Genomic DNA, 22,334 nt, shown 5'->3' with positions numbered 1-22,334 from the left:
TTTCAGAGAATCAAACTGTGCCCCACTGAATTAAGACTGTCTGGTGTAACTGGTTGTGTGATATGGAAGAGAGCCCCCCTTCTTGATAAAAGCTGGGTTCAATACCTGTAGCCTTGGATACAGATAAATGCTGTCACCTGTTTTTATGAATTCACTGAATAACCTGCTATTACCATTTCAGATTCAGGCAGATACTGCAGAAGAAACATTAAAAATGCCCGTTTTTTTCAGATTCCACTTGTCCACACATAGCAATTTCATTTCAAAAACTGAATTTGGCTGTGCTTGCAATTTTTTCCTCCCACTAAAAGATTCAATGAATGCACAACTCACATCAGTCACTGGTGAAGAGTTATTTGGGGGATTTGTAAACATCCCTGCTCAGCTTATTGTGCTGTTTATTATGCTATCTCGGGACTGGCACATGCCATTTTTTTATTATTTAATTCATACACACACAAAAAAACAACAACAGAGACATAAAGTGGTTAGGATTTGATGTTGACCGCTATGATTTAGCAGAGAGAAACAGCAAAATGAGGAAAACAAAACACTTCGAGTTCAGCTCAGCTTTGTTGATTTGTTTTTCAGAATCACTGTGGTTTTGTTTCTTTCAAATGTGCAGCAGCTATGAGGGATGAAGCTTCAAGCCCCATAGGCATAGAATAATCTGAAGTGACTGTATCAGAGATTTGCATCACTTTACTCCAGTTGTGAATATTCTGCATCTTACACCAAGATAAGAGATCCAGCACAGGGCAGAATTTCATCACTTTTCACGAGTGGAGTTAGAACATCCCTCTCAAAATCTGCAAAAAGATTTTTATTTCATGACTTTTTAGTTTGCTCTTTCTCATTTAATATCTTACATTCTGCATGGGATATTCAAGTGGTCATGACTATACCAGCGACATGTGCAGTAGCTTTATGAAGAGTTAGGACTATTTGATCAGACTGATTCAAATTCATTTTGGGGGTCTCAGTTTGGAGACAATACTTGCACAATACTTCCACACTTCCAGTTGCAGCACTGAAGCTGAATAAAGACTGAAAACAATGTGGTTCAGATGGCATCCAGGATTCACAGTGTCTGGGAATCATCCTGCAGACAAACACTTCTCTGTCTCCAGAATCACGGGTGTCAGGGGGAAACAGGCAGCATCTGATGGAACACTGCCTTGGTTCTCCCTCTTTCCTTCTCCAAGCGCCGAGAGGCACAAAAAAAGGGGGACTGAAGATAAACTGAAAGAGAAGCGAGAAAGTGAGAGAGAGAGAGAGAGAGAGAGAGAGGAGCGTCAAGGAGGAAAGGGAGAGAGACTCGACAAGATGAATTATGCAAAGCTGTCAGAGGCGGCTATTGTTGGAGGTGCTGGCTGTGTTAAAGCGAGCCGGCCCTGATCTCCGCAAGCTCCATCAACCACTCTCACCACTCCCCGTGGCTGAGAGCTGTCTGATCTGTGCTCCGGCAAATAGCCAACAACACGATGTGGGGGGTGGGGGGCACTGGCCAGGGCCACTCGGTGACAGGTGAATTGTCTTGGAGGGACACGCTGGTACCAACAAGTACGCTCTTTATTACCGTTATTTACAGAGGTCACCTGCAGGAAGATCTGAGCTGATATGTAAAGCTGCCCTGTGGAAATACAATTACCGAGCAAAAACCGGGTGAATACTTGCAATTTCAGCAGTCTGGTCAGCAGTGGCTACTCTGGTTTTGCAAAATGCTTTGTATGCTAAAGTAAGAACTGTGTGCCTGCTCAATTTCTGTATGTATATTTTTTTCTTAACTTACTGTTGCATAGAATTTATCAGCCACAATGCGTCATCTTTATAGAGATTGTATTTTCTTATTCTATTATTAAATCCTCAAGCACACTGTGTTCCTGTCCTCCAACAGGCATATGTTTATTCAATAAGAGCCCTAAAAACGATTTTCCAATCTGCAGTTTATATATATATATAATTTTCTGAGCAGCTTTTTTATTTTCCAGTTCTTTTTTCACATTTTTGTCAGTAGTTTGAAGTGGACAGAGCTTACTTGGAAAAATTAATGACTCTTTCTATGCACTAATCAGAATTCAAATACTGTGTGTAAAAATTAAGCCAGTAGTGGGTTTGATTGGAAAAAAAAAAAATAAATAAATAGACAGACACTAAAATATCCACTGAAATCACTGTTGGACCAAACGACAGTTAAAATGTGGTAAGAAATGAATAAAGAAAGAAACAACTTCTGTATAAGGTTTATTGTTGTGATGCTTCAGGCACAGCACCGCCCTTCTTCAGACTACTAAACTGGCTACTTTTTTGTTTGATACCATCAATCAAACTGGATCAAACCACATGACACAGTCCCGATAGAACGGGAAAAAAAATAAACCTCTACTTACATTGTATGGTTAGATATATCTTCTTTATTTGACTGTTGCCTTTGTGGTCTTGGAAGCATTTCCACAAGGATGTAGACTGTACAGTTTTGTCAAGATTGAACAATTAAATAAAACTTATAAATGCAGTAATTGCTGACACTGAACAAGCTAGAACTAGAGAATGAGTAGGATTTGTCCATAAGGAATCCCAAACACCCTACACTTCCTAATTTTCTGTCAATTCACTAATTGCTTAATTAATTGTTTCAGCACTAATGAGCTGACTAATGGATTTAGTGCTGCTTACAAAGTTGCCCTGTGTTTTCAACATCCTTGCTTATATCATCAAAAAAAACACATCTTTGAGGTGCATAATATACAGATGTCATGTGCTATTTTAGTTTATTTTGTATAAACTAACACACTGGCTCCAAGAAAACATAAAATGGATGCTCTCTTTTGGTCAGCCTTTCCAAATCCTGGGCTGGAAGCATAAAAAATACTTTGATGAATAAGATACTGACTGTCAGACATGAAACAAGTAAATCTTAGACCCTTGAAACCTCTCCAACTGCCACGAAGAGCCAAACGACTTGGAAACATTTCTTCACACCATATCATACAGATGGTTTATGGTTTATGCTTCAAAGAAGTGCAGAGGTTTCGGACAGCGCTGGGCATCAGGGGGACAGTACTCAACCGGCATGGGAGTTGTTGAGACATGTGTGAAGCCGCATTGCATAGGTCATGAATCGTCTTCTTCCCTGCCTCACTGGCTCAGAAGAGGACCGCTGGGTGACACTAATTTTGGATTGTCGGCTGCAATGCTGAGTGGTCACGGGTGACCGATTGTCCTGATTCGGCTGCATGATCAAAAGAAAAAGAAAATCTAGAAGTGAGCAGAAACAGAAAAGGGCTCACCAAATCTCATGGTTAATTCCAGCAATTTTGTTCAGAACTAAGCAGGCACATCTTTACTTGCTTTTGCCCCTTTTGACAGATTGGTGTACTCGTTGTAGATTTTGCATAATGAAGGAATTTCAGGCTGGCCTTTACTCTGCTGAGTGTAGTCTAGCTTATGTCTTACTGTAGATTAAACCCCTGAAAGATAAAGCCTGCAGAAGAGCCTTTGCAACTTTTTGTACATAATTTAGACCGCAATGAATGTTTCTCATGTATCTTGCAGTACAGTGCCTATGTAAGCAAGACACTTGGATGAACTGAGAAAAGATGGCATCCTCAGAGTTCTACAAGGATGTTTATACAGGGACATGCTTGGTCACTCAAGGGCTTATAGCTGATTAGGACGCAAATCTAAATCCTGCTATAGTGCAGACTGCAGCTTAGTGGGTGAGACTTGTAGCATTATGCGTTTCTCAGACGGTGAATCTCTTTACAAGTCTATAAAGAAGAGGAGGATCGTAATCAGGGATGCTTCTGGGCGTGTCCGTTTGCACTCATCCTCTGCATTAATCTGCCAGTCTGGACGGGTGTGTACAATTTTCTAAAAGTGATGAGATGTGATTGAGATGGCTTGTGGCATCGAAAAACAAGCCTGTGTGGGGTGCAGTGCTGAGAGTTGAGAGTCAGGGTTACAAGAGAGTGTGTCACTGATTGCATCTAAGCCCTTCAGGGAAACAGAATCATATCAAGCAACTTTGAGAGGTGGGGGGGTAAGTTTAATAGGTGTGGAAGAGCTTACAATTTTCATTATCCCTGCATCCTGTACTGCACCGGTGACTGCTTCAGGTTCTGGAGTCTCTGGGGTTGGTGCTATCTTGCAGTGTGACGGTACACTATCCCGGCTTCATTGAAATGTTTTGATGCTTGATGTGAAACAAAGTAGATCTCATTTGGGAAAAAGAAGGAGTCTGATACTCCAGTCTTACAGCTCAGCCAAGAGAGAAATGAAATTTTGGTGCGTTGTGTGTGAGTGTGTGTCAGGAGGCAGTGGAAAATGGTTGGTAATAAACACTTCTGACACACCACGGCTCCCCTCCACATTTCACTCTAGATTTTTTTTTTTTTTTTGGAGGGAAGAATTGGTCACATTCTTATCCTCCTGGTCCCCATCTTACAGTGCAATGAGAAAGTCAGCTTTGAATTTTTAACAGATAGTGCTTTTAAACACTGATACATCTGATGCTTGTGTGCATGCAGTCGAAAAATGATTATGCCTAAGGCCAGGGTGATCACGCAGAAACAAATTCTTGATCTCAACGTGTGTTTCACCAGTCAAATAAAGGCCTTATTAAATTTTTGAAACAAATGTAAATGCATTAGCACATTCAACTATTTCCCCCTGAATTTCTGTATAAGATGCAGTACAAGGTTAACTTGTTACTATTGTACAGAGTTCATAAAAAACATCACTGACCATTAGCAGTAAATATTCATTTATAGTTAACTAAGCTATATTTTCTGATGTTATTGATTTAAAAAAATATTACTAATAATGATATACATTTTACTGTAGCAATATACAAATTAACTTCCCATTACTGCTTTTGTGTTGAATTTTGAAAAAAAAAATACAGTTTAAGTTGCTGCTCACTTTTCAGTTTGTCTGAGTTCACAAGGAATAATTTCCATTGCAACCGCATAAACAGTTCCTGTAGAAACTGCCTCTCCCCACTCCTGTGGATTATTACGTGTAACAGAGGCAGTTTTCTAGAAACACATTTATGTTATGACTTTTCAGTGTCTTGACTACCTCAAAACTTCTATTTACCTCCATTATGACGGTGCGGAGGCAGAAATCTCAGACAGATAACCGAAAACCACAACGGTGTGCATATATATTTAACACTATAAGTAAAAAGATTTAATAATTTAGAAAAACCACCTCTATATTTTTTTCACTTAACTGTCACAGCCTGGAAAACCGAAAGTGTATATATAGTGGCCTATTAATTTTTAATAGGTGTTTGTCGTCACCCTTGTTGACATTTCTCCTGTGTATTTAAACTGACTCCACTCAAATATCCTTAAAATGGTTATAATGAAAGTATTTCTCATGTGATTTAATATGTGAATGTTAATTTTGAACAATCATCTCTTGAAAATTGATCAGCTGAAGCACTTTTGTTATAAAAAATGTCTTTGATGTAAAAAAATGTAGTTCTTTGAAAGATGGCTTTTAAAATTAACATAGTTTAAAGATTAAAACAGGCACCGTGGGGAAGTCAAGTCTCTTCTGTAAGACTTCACGGGTGAAGTTCCAGAGGTGTTCTGGGGCAATGAGAGGAAGATAAGTGTGTGCTTTTGAAGATGGAGCTGATGGATTAGTGTTATCTGAGCTCCTTGCTTCCTTTCCTTGTCTCTTTTTTTTTTCCAGGTGGAGTGGTTGAACGGCTGAATGGACTGAAGAAGTGACCGATCGAGGTTCAGAAGTGGGGGAGGAGGGATTTGGAGAGGAAATCAGTCACAGGACGAGAATCACAGCCCAGAGAGGAGGAAGGGGGGCTGGAAAAGAGTGAAATAATCCAGTGGTGAGCACCTCAGTAGAGTGTCGGTGGTGAAGGGGAGGGAGTTGGATACCCAGCATGCAGGCAGCATGGAAAGGGTGAGGGAGCAGCGGCCTTTCTGCTCGCTGTCCAAGAGCCAGAGAGAGCGGGAGCGAGACTGTGAGAGAGACCAGGATCGGGAGCGCCGTTACACCGCCTCCTCTACTGACCGGGACGAGGGAGCCTGCCGAGTCCCCACTCAAAAATCGTACAGTTCCAGTGAGACCCTGCAGGCCTTCGACCATGACCCCTCCCGGATGTTGTTCGGAGGCAGAGTCAAGGAGATGGTGCACAAGGAGGCAGCAGAGTACACCAGGCCAGGTTAGCAGCACATTATTCCTGTGAAACTTTCTAACATTTTTACATGCATCTGCAAAATCTGTGAAAAATATTCTCCTGCCAATGATTAAAAAACGTTTCAGTTTGAGTTTATTGAAGGTGATGGTGGCCACAAAAACTATCCTGTATGTAGTCTTAGTTCCCTCAGTCTGAACAGGAAACGGTGGCAATAAATTCAGGATTTTTGTCTTTTAGACTTTAGAAAATACCACTAATAACAAAATCCTCATATTTAAGTTTATTGCTGTTCCTTACCAGTGTGAGGCTTAATTAGTAGCATGAATATGGGATGCAGGGATTTTGTTGTTTGTGTACAAAAAAACGAACCTTCTCACAATTTTATTCGCTTTATCTGTGTATGCTTGATGAAAAAAACAAAAAGACAAAAAAAAAAAAAAGAAACACACCACCAGTATGCAAGGCAGTGGTAAACACAATTATAGAATGTCACAAAGGCACAATCAAGTGTTATTATTTTCCTAAACTTTTAAAGAAAAGTAATTTAGGGTGTGATACAGTGGGCTATTTTGACCCAATAAAATATTTCTATCCTGCTGGAATAAGTTAAAAACTAAAAAAGAAATGCTCAATAAGTAACTCTCTTCTTTAATTGGCTGTTAGAAGCTGCTTTAAATTCCGTAATTAAAAAGTTTGAGCAGTTTACTCTATTTTATGGCGCTCCTTGGGCTCATAAGATTGCAATCAGAAAATCCATCCATTACTCTCGAACATTTTCTCACTGCTAATTGGTGTCCATTTTAAAATTAATGGGATCATGATGAAGTTGTGGGATGAAAGCTGGTTTTCTCAATTTCTTGTTTTAAAATGCAGACATTTAGTGTTAACGAGTGTTTCCTGCATCATCATGGTAAATGTCAGATTTAATGCTGCTGGTGGGAAAAGGCCATTTGTGTGTCACCTAAATACGTTATTTGCTCTGTGTACACGTGTTTATAATTGTGTGTGTGTGTGTGTGTGTGTGTGAAGGAAATTTCTACAGCTATTTTTTATACTTTATATTAATGCAATATAAGTAATAAATTGTTACAAAATCAGAAGAATTATAATTTTACATTTAAACATTTCAAAAGTTGCTCAAATTAATAATAATTAAATAAATATTTTGTGTATTCAGTCTTGTTTTGGTGTGTGTGTGATCAGAATGTCCATAAACCTTCAGATCTTCATTTTGGCTTTCTTAATTAGTAGATATGGAGAAATTGTAAAATTAACCTCATCATCTGTCATGATTGTGCCAGAACTAGAAATAATAATAATAATTAGAACAAATAGATTTTCAATTAAATATACAGGAATGAAAAAGTACACTCTCATTAATTCAGTGTGATGTGTTTTTATTTACTGACATTATGTCCTGTGGAAGAAAGAAAAAAAAAACATACAGTGTTTTTGAAGGTATGACAGGTTATTATTTCATTTTGGTGAAAAGTTAAAACCCAAATAACTGAATGAAGAACAAAACAATGTATCCTAGAGTTAAATTGTTTTCTGAAATGTTCACACCTGAAATAATTATTAGGAAAAATAATTGCAGATAAATATTACATTTTTGTTATTATAAGATTTTTAAAAATCTTTCTTTTTTTTAACAAAATGTCTAGATATGAGGTAAAAAAAATGCTGTTGAGCAGACTGGTAAGTAATTATCTTGGGAGGATGCTGATTTATAAATTGTACCCTCCCTTGTTCCTTCTCTCCTTGATTTGATTTTGAAGTGGTCGTGCTCTTGGTTATTAACCACGTTGTTGCTTGGTTTGTTAACTTTACAACTTGCTGTCATTTACAGGACAGACATTTTCATTGAGGCAACTGGGGATTTGTGAGCCACCGGCTCGCAGAGGCTTGGCTCTCTGCCCTGAGACTGGCCTGTCCCACCCCCTCAGCAGCTACTCCAGGGGGCCGACCGTCACAGAAAACCATGAACCTGTATCACCGGAACGTACCATGGCTCTTTGGGGAACGGGGGCAAAATCTGGTCAGAATTCATGCCTCTCCAGTCGCTCTAACTCAGCGCTCACACTCACTGACACAGAAATGGACAATAAATCGGACACTGAGATGGGTGAGTAGGGCACACTTTTCCCATTTTTATTTCTAAATCCTTATTTGTTTGCAGCTCATGCCCCCTTTTGCTTTTCAAAAAGGGGAGAAATCACTAGGTAGAGAAAGCAGCGGTAGGCTGGATTATGGTTGGTGCTGAAGACGCGGCCCTGATTGGTGGAAGAAAGTGGAAGTGGTGGGGCTGCTATCTGGAGAGACATTTGCAGCTGTCTTTGTTTGGATCAAAGGCGTGATTCTGTGCCGCATTCAGAAAAGAATTTGGCCTTCAGATTGAGTAGTTGCTAGTCACCTGGTCCTTCTCCACGGGAAGCCGAGGAGTTTGATAAAGTTTCCCCATGGGCTATTGTATAATCAAAGATAGCTTTGTGTGCCTCAGCCTGAGATTTTGCTTTGAAATTCTGCAGTGGTTGACTGGACATACATAATGGCTGATTAAATGGGCACAATGGTTTGAAGTGCAAATTTGATCATGTTGAAAACCTGAGATGGAGGATTGGGGCTCCTCTGTTTGAGAGGACAAATCTTTAGTGCATTAAATAGTGGCAGTGTTGATAGATTGACTAAACGGGTACCTGTTTTGCACATTTTGATGTTGTCATGCTATGTTTTTAATTGTTACTTCCAGCATTTTGACACTTTTTAGTTTGGAAAGACCTTTTTTTTCCCTGTCTCTCCCTTGCTCAAAGTTGGTGTGTCATTGCATATTATGGTGTAAAGCTTTGAAATTAGTTTTTGGGAGCTGGTGCTTCTAAAAGCGCTCGTGACTTCATACAGCATTTGTCATTATTATAACGTGAGCCATCACCATTACAACACATGCAATGTAAAGCTCTAATTATTTTAAAAAATCAATGGTATCAAAGAATGGCAGGCAGTTTAAATAATTAGAGTTGATTACACTTCGCTGGCAAGAACATTAAAGAGAGGGTAAAAAGGAAAATGTCTTGTACCCTTGCTATCAATTTTTACACCGAAAACATTGGCTACAGTCTGACATTTGAGACAAGTCATTTTCTTAATAGCAGCATTCATCATGGTGAACTTGTCTCCTGGGGGGCGAGCTGAGTTACTCTTGTACCTTTTCAAAATGCCATCAGAATTCAAATTTATGTATTTTTTCCTTTATCTGGCCTTTACTTTGCTCCAAATACACGCTGTACATATGAGTGACTAAAGGCTCAGCCCTCAGACCCGTGTTAACATCCCCATCACCTCCTTAGTGCGTGACTCAAGTCATATTTGTTGTTTTATATGCCAAGAATTAAACTACATCACCAGACGTTGCTCTATTCTGCAGGAAAACACAGTTTTACTTCAATAGATTTTCTCCTGAGCTTTGATTTCTTCTGCCCTGCACCACTTACTCTGTGTGACCCCTCACACACTCATACACACACCACAGTGTGCCTCCAAGGCATTTTGTTTCTTTAAGAAACGCCTCAAAAAGCTGCTGCTGATTGGCTCCAGTTTGTACAGCCTCCTACTGAGACTTAAGCTCACTCACAAGGCAAAATAGAATTTAGGTTTTAGTTAATTAAAGAAAAAAAATCAGCTGCCTTTTCTCATGCTTTTTCTCATTTTTTTTGTAAAAACTCAACTTCTTTTGGTGTATTGAATTCGCTTCTCTGTAGTTTTAACTGCATCTAACATTTCATTTAGGATTTTAATTTTTTGTAAATCTATTTTTGGGGCTAAAATTTAATTTTTAATTATCTAAATTATGAACCAGAGTAAAGAAAAAAAAACAGTGCCTCTGTTCCACCTCTATAGATCTTAGTATTTCTTTTTTTTTTCCTTTGGCAGGAGGTATTGCACTTTTGACTTTCACTATTTAATGAAGCAGCTAAGAGAAATGACCCATCCAAAGGTTTCTATCAACTCAATATGCATGCGGAAGCTCCGACAAGGGGCCGTTCAGCCCCACTTATTCATAAATGAACTCAATATTTCATTCTAATTTGCTCTGTTCTACAGAGTGTACGACACAGACAAGTACCAAAGCCTGAGCACATTCAGAGAGCGCGGCGTGCGCAGATGTTCACCTCTGAGAGATGGCTCCGCCCTTTTAAAGGTGAACACACGGTGGTCAGGAGGGGTCATTTCGACAGTGTGAGGAGCTAAACGACCCATTTGGGACTGAACGTGAAGGGACTTCTGTTGTGAAAAGATGCCCATGCATTTTTTTGTATTTGTTTTTATTTTTTTATTTTTTTGCAGATGCAAGAGGCATTAAATGAAATATTTAATTAAATGAATTAAATTAAATTAAATTAAATTAAATTAAATTTTATTTTATTTTTGCAGAAATAACTACCAGTTAAATAGCTGTGAGTTGAGATTCTACCGTTCTGGTGAGATAATGAGCGATTTTAGAGAAAATATTGTTTTTTTAATAAGGCCAGTTCACAGATTTTTTTTTATTTTTTTAAAATACATTAAAATACTAATTTTGTGTTTAATTAGGTTTTCTTTTTTTGTCTTGAGTTATTGCTTCATTAAAAATATACATCACAGCAAATGACTTTAAATTCCTAAAAAAAACCAATTTCAATTTATTAAACTCAATGATATGTTTTTTATGTGGTTTACAACACCTAAATTAATCTCAAAATAGGAATTTATACTGAAGGTGGACTGATATGAGTTTTTTAATGGCCGATGCTGATTTTTATAAAAGACAGCAGCTGATGGCTGATGTACAATGTCAGTTTTTTTTTTTTTTTTGCTTAATTTGTATTTTTCATTTAACAGAAAATAACAATAATTGCTCAACTCCAGTGGATGTCTAATCATATTTTTTTGTTTTTATGGATTCTTGTGTTTGGTTTTATCTTTTTATTACTATTTATGGTTTTGTGTGAAGCACTTTAGCCAACAGCAGTTGCTTTTGGATGTGCTATATAAATAAATTTGATTTGATTTGGTTGAAGCAAGATCCTGCTGCATCTTCATTTTCCTATTTTGTAACTGATTAAGTATGCACAGACATGACCGATTGTTGATTTTTAAGAAGTGGCCAATATCGGCCAATAAAATTAGTCATCTGAATATTCAGTTTAGCTCTACTTTATATCACTTTATAGTTTATTTGTTCATTGTAGAACAACAAAATAAACAGTTTATTTATTGTAAATTAGTGGCTCATCAATCTATCTATCTATCTATCTATCTATCTATCTATCTATCTATCTATCTATCTATCTATCTATCTATCTATCTATCTATCTATCTATCTATCTATCTATCTATCTATCTATCTATCTATCTATCTATCTATCTATCTATCTATCTATCTATCTATCTATCTATCTGTTGTAGGATGAAAAGGGAAACTACTAGTTAAGATTTGTTTTGTTTGTTCTGCTGCCCATGCAGGATCTTTAATCATTATAGGCATATAATTAAAATCAATATTTTGTTATTTTGTTCAGTCTTTTTAGTGTTTACATGCTTAAAGTGATGTACTCCCACGCAAACTAGATTTTTTTTGTCACTCACTCTTCTAATATAGAAAACTTTTCTTATATAAGGTTGTGTTTGAATTTGTAGAAAAAAAAAACAACTTTTTTCTCTGAACTGTAATAAATGCCCGTTGACTGTTAGAAGCAGGAAAATTTATCATCTAAAGCCTCATTTTCACAGCAAAAGTGTTATATAAAAAGCATAAATTATATAAAAACAACATAACTGACTTATGTAACATAACAGATATTCACTTGAAGTCACACCAATTACGGGGATCATTATTGCTTTAAATTGAAGTATTCTTTAAAGCTGCTGTTTGAACACTAATTACTGTGGGATATACCTTCACTGAGTTGGGTTCAATGGGTGACCATGATATTTACTAAAGTATTATTTGTGACTGATTTTAAATGGTACAGTATTATGAACCAGGTGTATTTTAATGAATTGGATTATGAGTCACTTGGTGTCCTTCAGTTTTTTAGATCTGCACATGCATTTGGTTTTCACTCAGATGTGTGGAATTTGCAGAAATATCATGAAAGATTGAAAACACATCATTAAACGAACCATGCATTTTTATTGTTTCTCTCTGAATGTAATTTTCTACTAAGAATGAAAACATGGAATGCTTTTCTTTAAAGCCATTATGAGTGAAACTGATTAAATTCAAGATTTAATACCTCCGAATGTGTGTGCACTAATCTTTAGTGCTCAAAGCGGTGCTCTGTTGCCAGTTCTACTAACACGTCCTGAGGAAAATAAATTTTGAATAAGGACAGATATGTCCTGATTTCAAAAGTTGAACAAATTGCTTTTTGACAAAACAAAAAGCCTTTCCTCTCTCACGGTAAGGACACTAACTGCTAAAGTGCATCTTTTATGTTCAAAATGGAATCTTTGTCAATCTTGCTTTAATATAAATATTTATGTTTGTTGGTGTTGGCTCAAAGTATTGCCTCAGAATAAAAGTCAACACAACCAAGGAGACTGATTTATTTTTTTCACTCCGGTGTTGACCGTGCTGGATTCAGAATCAATATTATACCCTTCATAAAACATGAATGACTTCATGCAGCAAAAACATAGCATGGCCCAGTTGAGTTGTATTCCTAATAGAGCGTGAAAAAGCTCGCCGTTACTTGTTAGGAAGTGCAGGTACAGAGCTGCAGCATCTTATGACAGCTCTCCTAGTCTTTATAAAACGTTTCATGTGAGGTTTATTGTTCAGTGGGAGGGGTCTGTCGCCTGCTGATTCCCAGTTTGATAAAGGGGGGGCTTCCGCTGCGACGCCTCCCGACCTCAGTTTAAAGAGGCGTTATCTGCTCTGGCCTGCACGTTCCATCCAAAGTCATTGAGGAGAATATTGTGTCACACTGATGATTTTATGGAGAATGACCAGTGATGATGTGACCGTGCCATTGTGCGTCTTTTTCCATGTTCTTTTCAAGGACTGTTTATGAGGGGATGTAGCAGAAAAGAATTTCAATTTGTTCAAGTCACAGGTCTGTGCTGTGGTCATACACATTTTACATTGTGTACAGCAGATTTATTGTGTGCAAAGTGCCGGTAAAAGGTTAATTAAATCAGTAGAAGAGTCACGGCAAAGTGTGCTGTAGCACAGCAAGCACCAAAGATTTTTTCGTGCGACTTTAAAAGCATACGAGACACCCCTGTAACATGCTTCTCTGTGTTTGTGCATGTATTAATGCTCACTCACGATGCGCCTCTCCCCCTCCGTCTCATGCACTCACATGTGTGAACACACACCTGCATATTTCACTTTGTTTTTTTCACATTATGTCTCTCTAAGATTAGAAAATCAACCAGTCGTGCGGACACATGCATGCCGTAGGGGGGAAGTCACACTGACGGAGGTGACACACCATCTGTCAAACTCCTGTCTCAGATCTGCGCCTTGTATTGTGACAGTGGAATCAGCCTATTGATCGAAGCATGAAGAAATCCTTCCTCACCGCTTTCATAATTCAACACGACACAAGCGGAACTCAAAAGAATAAATAATTCTTGCTGGTCCGAACTGTTTTGTGATTTGTTGATTGGAGTGATGAGGGTGTGTCTGAGCTTCATCTTGCCTCGTGAAAAGTGAAGGCACACTTTGATTCTTGTCACTTACTGTCATCACTTCTCTTCTCGTTGGTGTTGTCAACACTTCATGTGCTCAGGGCAACGGGGCATGGGTTTCGGCGATGAGTTATCATAGCAGTTGTTGAAGGCTTCTAATTTAGAAAGACTTGAGGGAGTCACTGCCCTCTTTCTCCTCAGAGCAAATCTCCATGACATTCAAACTTTTTTTGAAGCAAATAACAAGTTGACGGCTAATTGTAGAATTTGTTCTACATCTGGTGTTAACGCTTTGATACATCCTATATGTCATTCTTGACTTGGTGTATTTATTTGTGCATAGACACGTTCTTGCTATCACATTAATCCAACAGCAGCACAGGATGGAAAAACTTCTCCACACACCACAGCTACCCCCTACAGAGTAGATGATCTGATTAGACTTTGGAGTGTCTGGCTGTATAAATTTGCATATTAATAAGGAAAAGCTGATTTTCTTGAAGCTACTACGTCCCTTTACTACTTCAAAGATAGATTTTCAAATAGCATCCATGTGAAAGCAGATTTTTTTTTATTTTTTATCATTATTAGAAGTAATTGCTAATTAATGTATTATTCATTTGCTTGTAATACCCAGTTCCTATTATGTGAAACTGATAATAGTTCAACAGTAAGGAGCGGCAGATTTAGAATATTGATATCAGCATGGTAAATAAAATGCATATGTAGCTCAGTGAAATATCACAAATGGTATTTTTTTAGAATAATTTTGATTATCGGATTAATAGCACTTTTCAGCAACAAGGCACTTCAAAGTGCTCAGCAGTAGTATACATGTGTCATTTCTAAAATATATAATAACAACAGAAAAAAGAAGCAAAAAATATGCCCAAGATTATGCTTTTGAATGTTTTTTTGTCCAAACAACAGCTTTAAACACAGATTTTGGATCAGAATTTTATAAAATTGCAGCAAAAATGAGATTCACTGATAAGAAACTGGTGTGCCCTCTGAGTTTTCCTCATTACGTGTATCAGAATTGTCATGTATAATGCATATCTGCTCACAGTTTGATGCAGGTCATTCTGTGTTGCTCTTAAACTGATATGGCCCTCCAGTTATGACAAAACTGGTGGTCTTACGCTTTCTTGCTGATAAGCTTGTTTAAAAGACATTTTCCCACAATCTTAAGGCAAACAGGTTCTGTCGCTTGGACCTGTCTCATCTCTGGGATGTTCTGCTTGACATTTCTTTTGTAATAAAGTGTTAAAAATTAACAAGCTGGCTCTTCCTCCCTCTTTCTTATCTTTTTTTGCCATGACTGTTTGGTGGCAGCGGTAGGATTCCTTGTGTGGTCCTTGCACCTGAGCTGAGGTAAAAGTTTAGGGCCACAGCAGACAAAAGATTCCCTTACAAAAAAGGGTTGAGAGGGTTTCAGCAGAGAGAGGAGTGGAGCCACAGCTGGAATCCTAAACTTTAAAGGAAAAGAGCTGTAAGGTGAGATGCTTGGGTTTGTGTTTTGTCAAGCAGTTGTTGGCCTACATATTTCCTGGCACATGCGGGTTAGACGGACACGTCAGGATGTGGTCCACCTTGGTTTTGGAACTGGGACTGAAGTGATTTTTTTAATTGGTTCAACTGTTTCCCACTTCGTACCTGGCATATCTTTGGAGTATGACCAAGACTTTGGATTAATTTCTGGTTGTTTGACTGTCTCCTGGTCTACAGCTGTTGCACACAGAAGGATTTGTGGGTTAAAGAGTGCTGTAGAAGGTAGCAAGAGTTTTGAACAGGCAAAAAATAGTTATTAACAAGTTATTTAATAAGTTATTGAAGTTGCTGCTAAACGTTATGTACACCCAGCAACTGTTACTGATGGGTGTAACAGTTTTCTTTTTTTAATAACAAAAATCCCCACTAACAATATTTCATTTTCAGTTTTGTTGCTTAAAATTTTCTGTGGAGTGTGTGAAAAATATCTGTTTTTCCTTTCGCAAATGCATTGTCACGGAAGGCAAAGCTGTTTTTACAACCTAAAACGATATTCACTCTGACTAGAGTCTGGTTTCTGCCACTCCGTTGTTGAGTAACAACGTTTGCCCCATCTTAAGTTTTGTGGAGCATCACATACGATGCCGTCTCACCCCATAGGTGTCTCAGATTAATCACATGCTGGTGGGAGTCTGCAGCACTTGTTATTACGATTAGGAATTACTCAACACTTGTCAATTATGAGACCACTATTTACCGTCCTCAAGAGAAAACGACTCATTTCATTTCATCACGCAACCTAATTGAGTGATTGTATTACAATGCAACACGGAAACAGACAATAAGTCGTTTTTATAGTCTATGAATATTAATGTATGAAACAGGAATAATCATGTTGATCCATTAGTTTTTTTTTTTTATAATTACATGGAAATCTGATGTCTTTTTGACAAGCTTTTTTTCTCAAAACCAGCAATGCACCTTAGTTTCTCTAAGAAAAGTCTCTCACTGAGAAACATGTGTCGCTGAGTGATTGCACTGTGATTAATTGAGAGAGGATAGTTTCATTTTTCCATTTATTGCAGGTAATGTAAAACCTGAGCGTAAAGAGATAGGAGACTGATAACCTTGAAAAAAGAGACAAACGTTGAGGTTGGTGAAGATATACTATCTAAGGCTGTTTCATATGGGCTAAAATAGTTTTTCCATCCTCTCTGGATCGACAATGGGTCTTCAGATATTGTCTTCAAACTAGACCATCCTATCAGATTTATTTGGTTTCATGGCTTTCTTTTTTTCCATTTTAATTCTCTCTTGGGACTCATGGATATTTGTTACATCTCTTGGCTTGGATTTGACCCCTGTGTTCAGCAGTTTTGAATGTTAGCAATAAAAAAATTAATAATTGAGATGATACTTTTGCTGCTGTAGCACCCAAATGTGAAATGCCTCTGCTTTGCAAGACACTGAGGCTAATTGCATAGTATCATCAGTCATGGAGCAGTATTTTTAATAGTTATAGATTGCAGTATTAAACAAAATTCTCGAGATCATTAAAAAGGAAAGTGAAACGTCCTTCATTTAAAATAGTTTAAGTAACCAAGTATAATACCGATAAGATATGTGTAAAAATGTTTTGTGTAACTGTATTATGCTGCTCTAATTTCCTTTTTGTCATATGTAATTAAAGACACATCTTTATTGCAATTATAACTACGTACTTTCATCTGTAGAGTCTTTTATACACATGAATGAAAGTTTCATTTAGGGGTTTCACTTTAATCAGGATTTCAGGGAGTTTACGTCATCTGAGTATTTCATCTTCACAAATACCACAAAGAAAGGGGCTTTAAATCTCACTTTACTGTTTTATGCTACTGTATTAAAAGGTTTAATAATGTTTGCCTTATTTGATCATGTTTAAATGGACTCTTTTACACAGTGTGTGGTCTGTGTTTTTCCCTGTACAAAAAAGAATGTTGAATATAAAGTATCAAGGGATTTTCACTGGGTAAATGGGAAGTATATTCTCCGATTTTCCTGTTTCAGGTGAGTTCACAAAGACTTGCCTTAATTTGCTGCAGTGTATCCACAAACAGTTCGTAGCCCGGTTTTATCCTTTGTACAAAATCTTTGAAGCCTCAAAGAAAGACCTGTACACACTAATAATAAGACAAAGAAATATCTCAAGGACAGGATCACAGGTGTCTTTGTGTAATAAAACTTTTACACACTTACTTTTCATAAAACACTGTTTTTGTGCATATACAAATGTTTTAGGTACAAAATAAAAGAAAATACTAACAAAGGGAACAATTTTCAAAACAATCAAATAAGTGATAAATAAAAAATAAATGAAATTGTGTAAATTCCTTGAGATAAAAACTCCAAAATTATTAATACAACGAAGGTTTAAAATGAACTGTAAACAGAAAAAAACACTAATAATCAGTTTTAAAAAGTAAGACTGTAAAAAAAAAATACATACACATAATTTGGGGCGAAATTATACAACAGCACACAGTGTTACAGAATATGATGCCGCATTTTTTTCTTTGCTTGTGTTAAAGCTGTTCAGACTAAATTATGTCACAAACTAAAGCAGGTGAGTCCTTAAATGTAAGTCAGCAAGTAAAGTTTTAAAAAACAAAAGTATTTTATTTTATTTTATTGTTAATTTTATTGTCATATATCAGATTAAAATCTGAATAGTTCTCCTTTTTCCTCATTTTCATGTTGTGTTTTATTTTTCTTGAATTCTTTTTTATATGCATCCTATTCAACTCAAACAATGTTTGGTTTGTATGATCCTGTCAAGAATAATCCCTTTAAAGTATTAGATAAGAAAACAACATAAAAAGGAAAAATGCAAATATCACTGTATATGTTTTGAAGCCTTTTCTTTAAAAAAGTTAACTTGAGTTACTGAACAACGTTTTACTACAGGGAGCACTGCGTCAGTTTGATTTTTATGTTGTTTTAAAAACCTTAGACAGTGTGTGCTTCTGTGGTGTAGACAGATAGATAGAGAGGCATAAAAAAGGCTATAAAATCTGGTCTAGACCTTTTATTGCTGATAAGGGACATCTGTGGCTTAAGCATATTAAGATGTGTTTGATTGGAACTGTGTCTTTTTCTTATTTAAGCTTGAGCCTTTATTTAAGTAATCTTTTTGGTACGTTGCCCATCCAGAGATAGAAACAGAACCACTCAAAGTATTAGGAGGCTATCAGTGAAACCGTCCTGTTGACTGATCTGGGATATAAGCTGGAGGAGAGGGGGGATCACTTGTTGATGTTCACAGCTCCCTCTGCACATGATTCATTTTTTTGTCACTCCTTTTAAGCTCTCCAAGATGACAAAATCAGCCTAAAATAATCTCAGTCATTGATATTTGCATGAAATCTTGGCAGGTCTGCTTACTGGAGTAAAAGCATCAGATTACTTCTTAGCTATTCATGTGATAGCTTCAGAATGCATATGATCCTGATGTCATCCCTTCCTAAATTTCTAAGTGTGTCATCTGTGCTTAAAATAGCTTGTACGGCAGAATAAAACAGATCTGTATTCCCTCAGTAGGGCATTTTGATTGAGCAGGACTTCTCCTCCAAAGGACATTCTAATGGCAATATGGAAAGACTTCAAGGGCTTATTGGAAATAAGGTGATGGAGCAATTGAGAGGAACACACACATTCTAACACCTACACACTCTTACTTTCCTTAAGGGAGAAAGGTCAGCATCTAGAGGAGGAAATGGTGAGCTATTGTTATGATTGATCACACGGCAAGGTCCAGGGAGGACGCAGTGTCACTTTCATTGTCAGACTCATTATACCACAGAAGAAGATTCCCTACCCCTGCTGCCATGTCCTTTTTTCATGGCAGCAATGTGAAGAAACCCTTCCAGGTTGTGCAGACATAAGATGAGCACGTCAAAGTAGAAAGTCAGGTAAAATATGCTGAATCTACACAATACTTTCACTCTATACTTTAGTGTGGAAAAAATGCATGATTCTGCAATGAGAAAACTAAAACAGCAAATGCATCTGGAATGAGCAGTGCAGACAATCTCACTTGGAATATTAGCAATAGTAACTGTCAATTTACACCATCGACAATGTGGAAAACTGCCAAATCAATTAAAAGAAAGGCAAATTGAAGTGTGGTAGCCAAAGGCAGCTTGCAATAGGTTTGGAAGGATATGCTGGTCCTGATTAAAAATGAATGGTATCAGAATGCATAAAGCTTTCTGGCCAAGCGCCCAGAGCCAAGCATCCTGAATCTGTGGTCACTTCAGTGGCAGAGGAAAGGCATTAGGTATCCAAGATATGAGGGGATGCTCAAGTAACAGACTGTTCTCAGTTCAATTCATCTAATCACCAATGCAAACCTAAGCACTTTGCAGATATGGATTTGAGGCCAACGATTGATATTGTATACCATGTAAACTGATTCATGCTCAAAGACAGAAAACATATTCTCTTGTAGATGTGTCTTTTCCCCATATTATGCCTCGACTATTCAAGCCAGGCCTTTTATCTCAGCAGAACTGAATTTAACCCAACATCAACATGCAGAACATGAAACAGAATCCTTAATTCAGTCAACAAATCTTTTTTTTTCCCCCTCTCAATAGGCTCCTCTCATTGTTACAGTCTTGATCCTTAAATAGGTATGACTTTTATTTGCATAGTAAAATTACAGATTAAGCTGATTTTTTTTCTTTTTTTTGTGCTTTGCTTATCTTGATTTACATTTGCTGTGTGATTTGGATTTACCAGCCCAGCTGCATTGTAGACTTGTTTCCTCCTTCCTTAGATACAATACAAAGTCCTTGTTGTTGGGGTTTTATTTGGTTTTATTTGCTTTCATTATCTAGAGGAATAACAAAACACTCATTTGGGAAATTTAATACATATTTCAGGGTCATAAGAAGGGGATCAGCAGTTGTATCCTAACTTCTAGATGCTCCTTCTTTTGGACTGTTTTGCCTCTGGGGTATTGATCATGCCTAAAGGCTTCCAAGAGAGGTGAAGCCGTCTCTGCCAAGAGTAGAGGTCACTCAGATAAATTGGCCAGGTTGGCTTTTAGCAGCTCCAGGGTCAAAGCCCATTCATCTTATTAGACCGACGTATCCTTTTAGAGGTCTCAGAAGAAGGATTAGACAAAAGAACAGCAACCGGGCATTAGATGACAGACCATTTGGCAAATAGGTTAGAGCAGTTTCCACCTATTGTCTTTTTCTGCATTACCCAAAGGAGCTGTCTACTGCAGAGTTTTGCATGGCAGCTCTAAAGGTTAGAAAGAGACTTTCAGTATAGATGGGAACAGTCAATTTGAAGAATGCTTTTACAAAGGGAATATAACAAAAAATATTGCAACATATGTCAATCCTGACTGGTTTTTATTGTGCTTTCATTCCCTCGTGTCTTTTTTTAAACTCGAGAAGCACATCTTTTTCAAGCGAAGTCAACCTTGTTAGACTGCTTCTTTTTATAATTTTCTCTGCATTTGTCACTTTTAAACTTCACATTTATTGCCCTCAAGGCAAAATCTGTCACACTTATAAACATAAAATAACACATAATAGGTATTTAAACAATGTTACTAAATATAACACCATGATAGGTTAATATCTGCAAGCAAGCAAACAAGATATAGTTTACATCAGTGACAACATAGGAAATTAAAAGCCAAGGATTCTTAAAGGAATTCATATCGCCCACTGCCATTCATATCAGAGTTTTAGCCTAAAATCATCTCATGCTGGGAACAGACAGATTTTTGACCATTTTGGTCAAACCTTGTGAAAGATATTATGCATAATATCAGGATGAATGTCAGCTACCACTACACCAAATTTAGCCCAGTATCTGTAAAACTGACTGAGTTATAGCCATTTTTGTGTTGGCTAAGATCAGATTAGCTGTGGTAGCCTCTTGAATTGTGTTGACTCCAAAAGTTGATTAGTTTTAGATGTACAGCTAATGATTATTTTCTGAGAATTTCACTAAAATTTGTCCAGTGATTTATGAGGTAAATCGCTTAGAGACTGACAGCATTGGCTCTAACAGGTTTTAAGCAAATATGTTGTTTAATGTGTAGAGCTCAGAGTATGTGTTGTGAATGACTCTCGGCTACTATCTGACCAAATTTTAACTCAATATTTGTAAAGTTGAGTGAGATGCACCCATTTTTGTGTTGGCTAATTTTGATTAGCTGTAGAGGCCATCTTGAGTTGGCATGACTCCTAAAGTTATTCAGTCATCCAGTCATTACTTTCTGAGAATTTGATTAAAACAGATGGACCTACTGGGCAAACTTGAGCTTGTTGTCTACAGCTTACTTGTATTTCTGTATCTGGGTGCTAAATCTAGCATTTGTTACAACTCAGAAGTGCCAATTCGCCAAGTTGCTCATCCAGATTTATTGCAAATTAGTCTGCTAAATAAGTTAATTTATTTTTACTTTTTGAGGTCGAGCCTTTAAATACTTGTGATTAATTGGACGAAGAATGTTCTATCATCATTATCTATTCAATAAAAAATATCTCATCACATGCAGTAACTTTGGATTATGCCAGAAGTGTCACTCATTAATTTTAAACGGGACAAAGTTGTCAAAACAAACATATTGACACCACACTGAGTTGTTTATGTGACACTGTACATTGATCCACCACCAATATGGTCTTCTAAAACACTCTCATCTCAGTCGTTTCAATCCTCGGTGCAACATAGCCACAACTGAACATCTAGTATATTTTAAACATTGTTGAAGAAACTCAAATGTGGTGTCAAGATGACACACACACAGCACTCCAATAATTGGATGTCCACCCCACCCCCCTCTTCCCTCTCTGCTCCACACCATTGTTGAGGGAAAATGTGTTGGTTCTAATTTAAACCCAGCTTGTGACTCTCTTCTCTACACCTACCAAAACTACTAAATTACAGTGACATTTTTTACTATAATGGTGTTTCTCTGCTATTTGCT

General features: G+C 37.3%; 1 protein-coding gene across 5 annotated transcripts in view; it reads left to right on the top strand.

Moving 5' to 3' along the window:
• The window catches only part of si:dkey-237h12.3 (teneurin-3), a 155,398-nt gene that overhangs the window by 6,127 nt on the left and 126,937 nt on the right, over positions 1-22,334 (top strand). For all 5 annotated transcript variants that reach the window (XM_017417447.3, XM_017417445.2, XM_017417444.2 and 2 more), the window contains exons 2-3: positions 5,707-6,196; positions 8,022-8,297. In XM_017417447.3, coding sequence (XP_017272936.1) covers positions 5,926-6,196; positions 8,022-8,297 — 547 coding nt within the window. In that variant the 5' untranslated portion in view covers positions 5,707-5,925. The remainder of the gene's footprint in view (positions 1-5,706; positions 6,197-8,021; positions 8,298-22,334) is intronic.

The sequence above is a fragment of the Kryptolebias marmoratus genome, linkage group LG9 (genome assembly GCF_001649575.2).
Source record: "Kryptolebias marmoratus isolate JLee-2015 linkage group LG9, ASM164957v2, whole genome shotgun sequence".
Taxonomy (NCBI): Eukaryota; Metazoa; Chordata; class Actinopteri; order Cyprinodontiformes; family Rivulidae; genus Kryptolebias; species Kryptolebias marmoratus.
The sequence above is the reverse complement of the archived record's forward strand: the minus strand, read 5'-3'. Positions and strand labels throughout refer to the sequence as shown.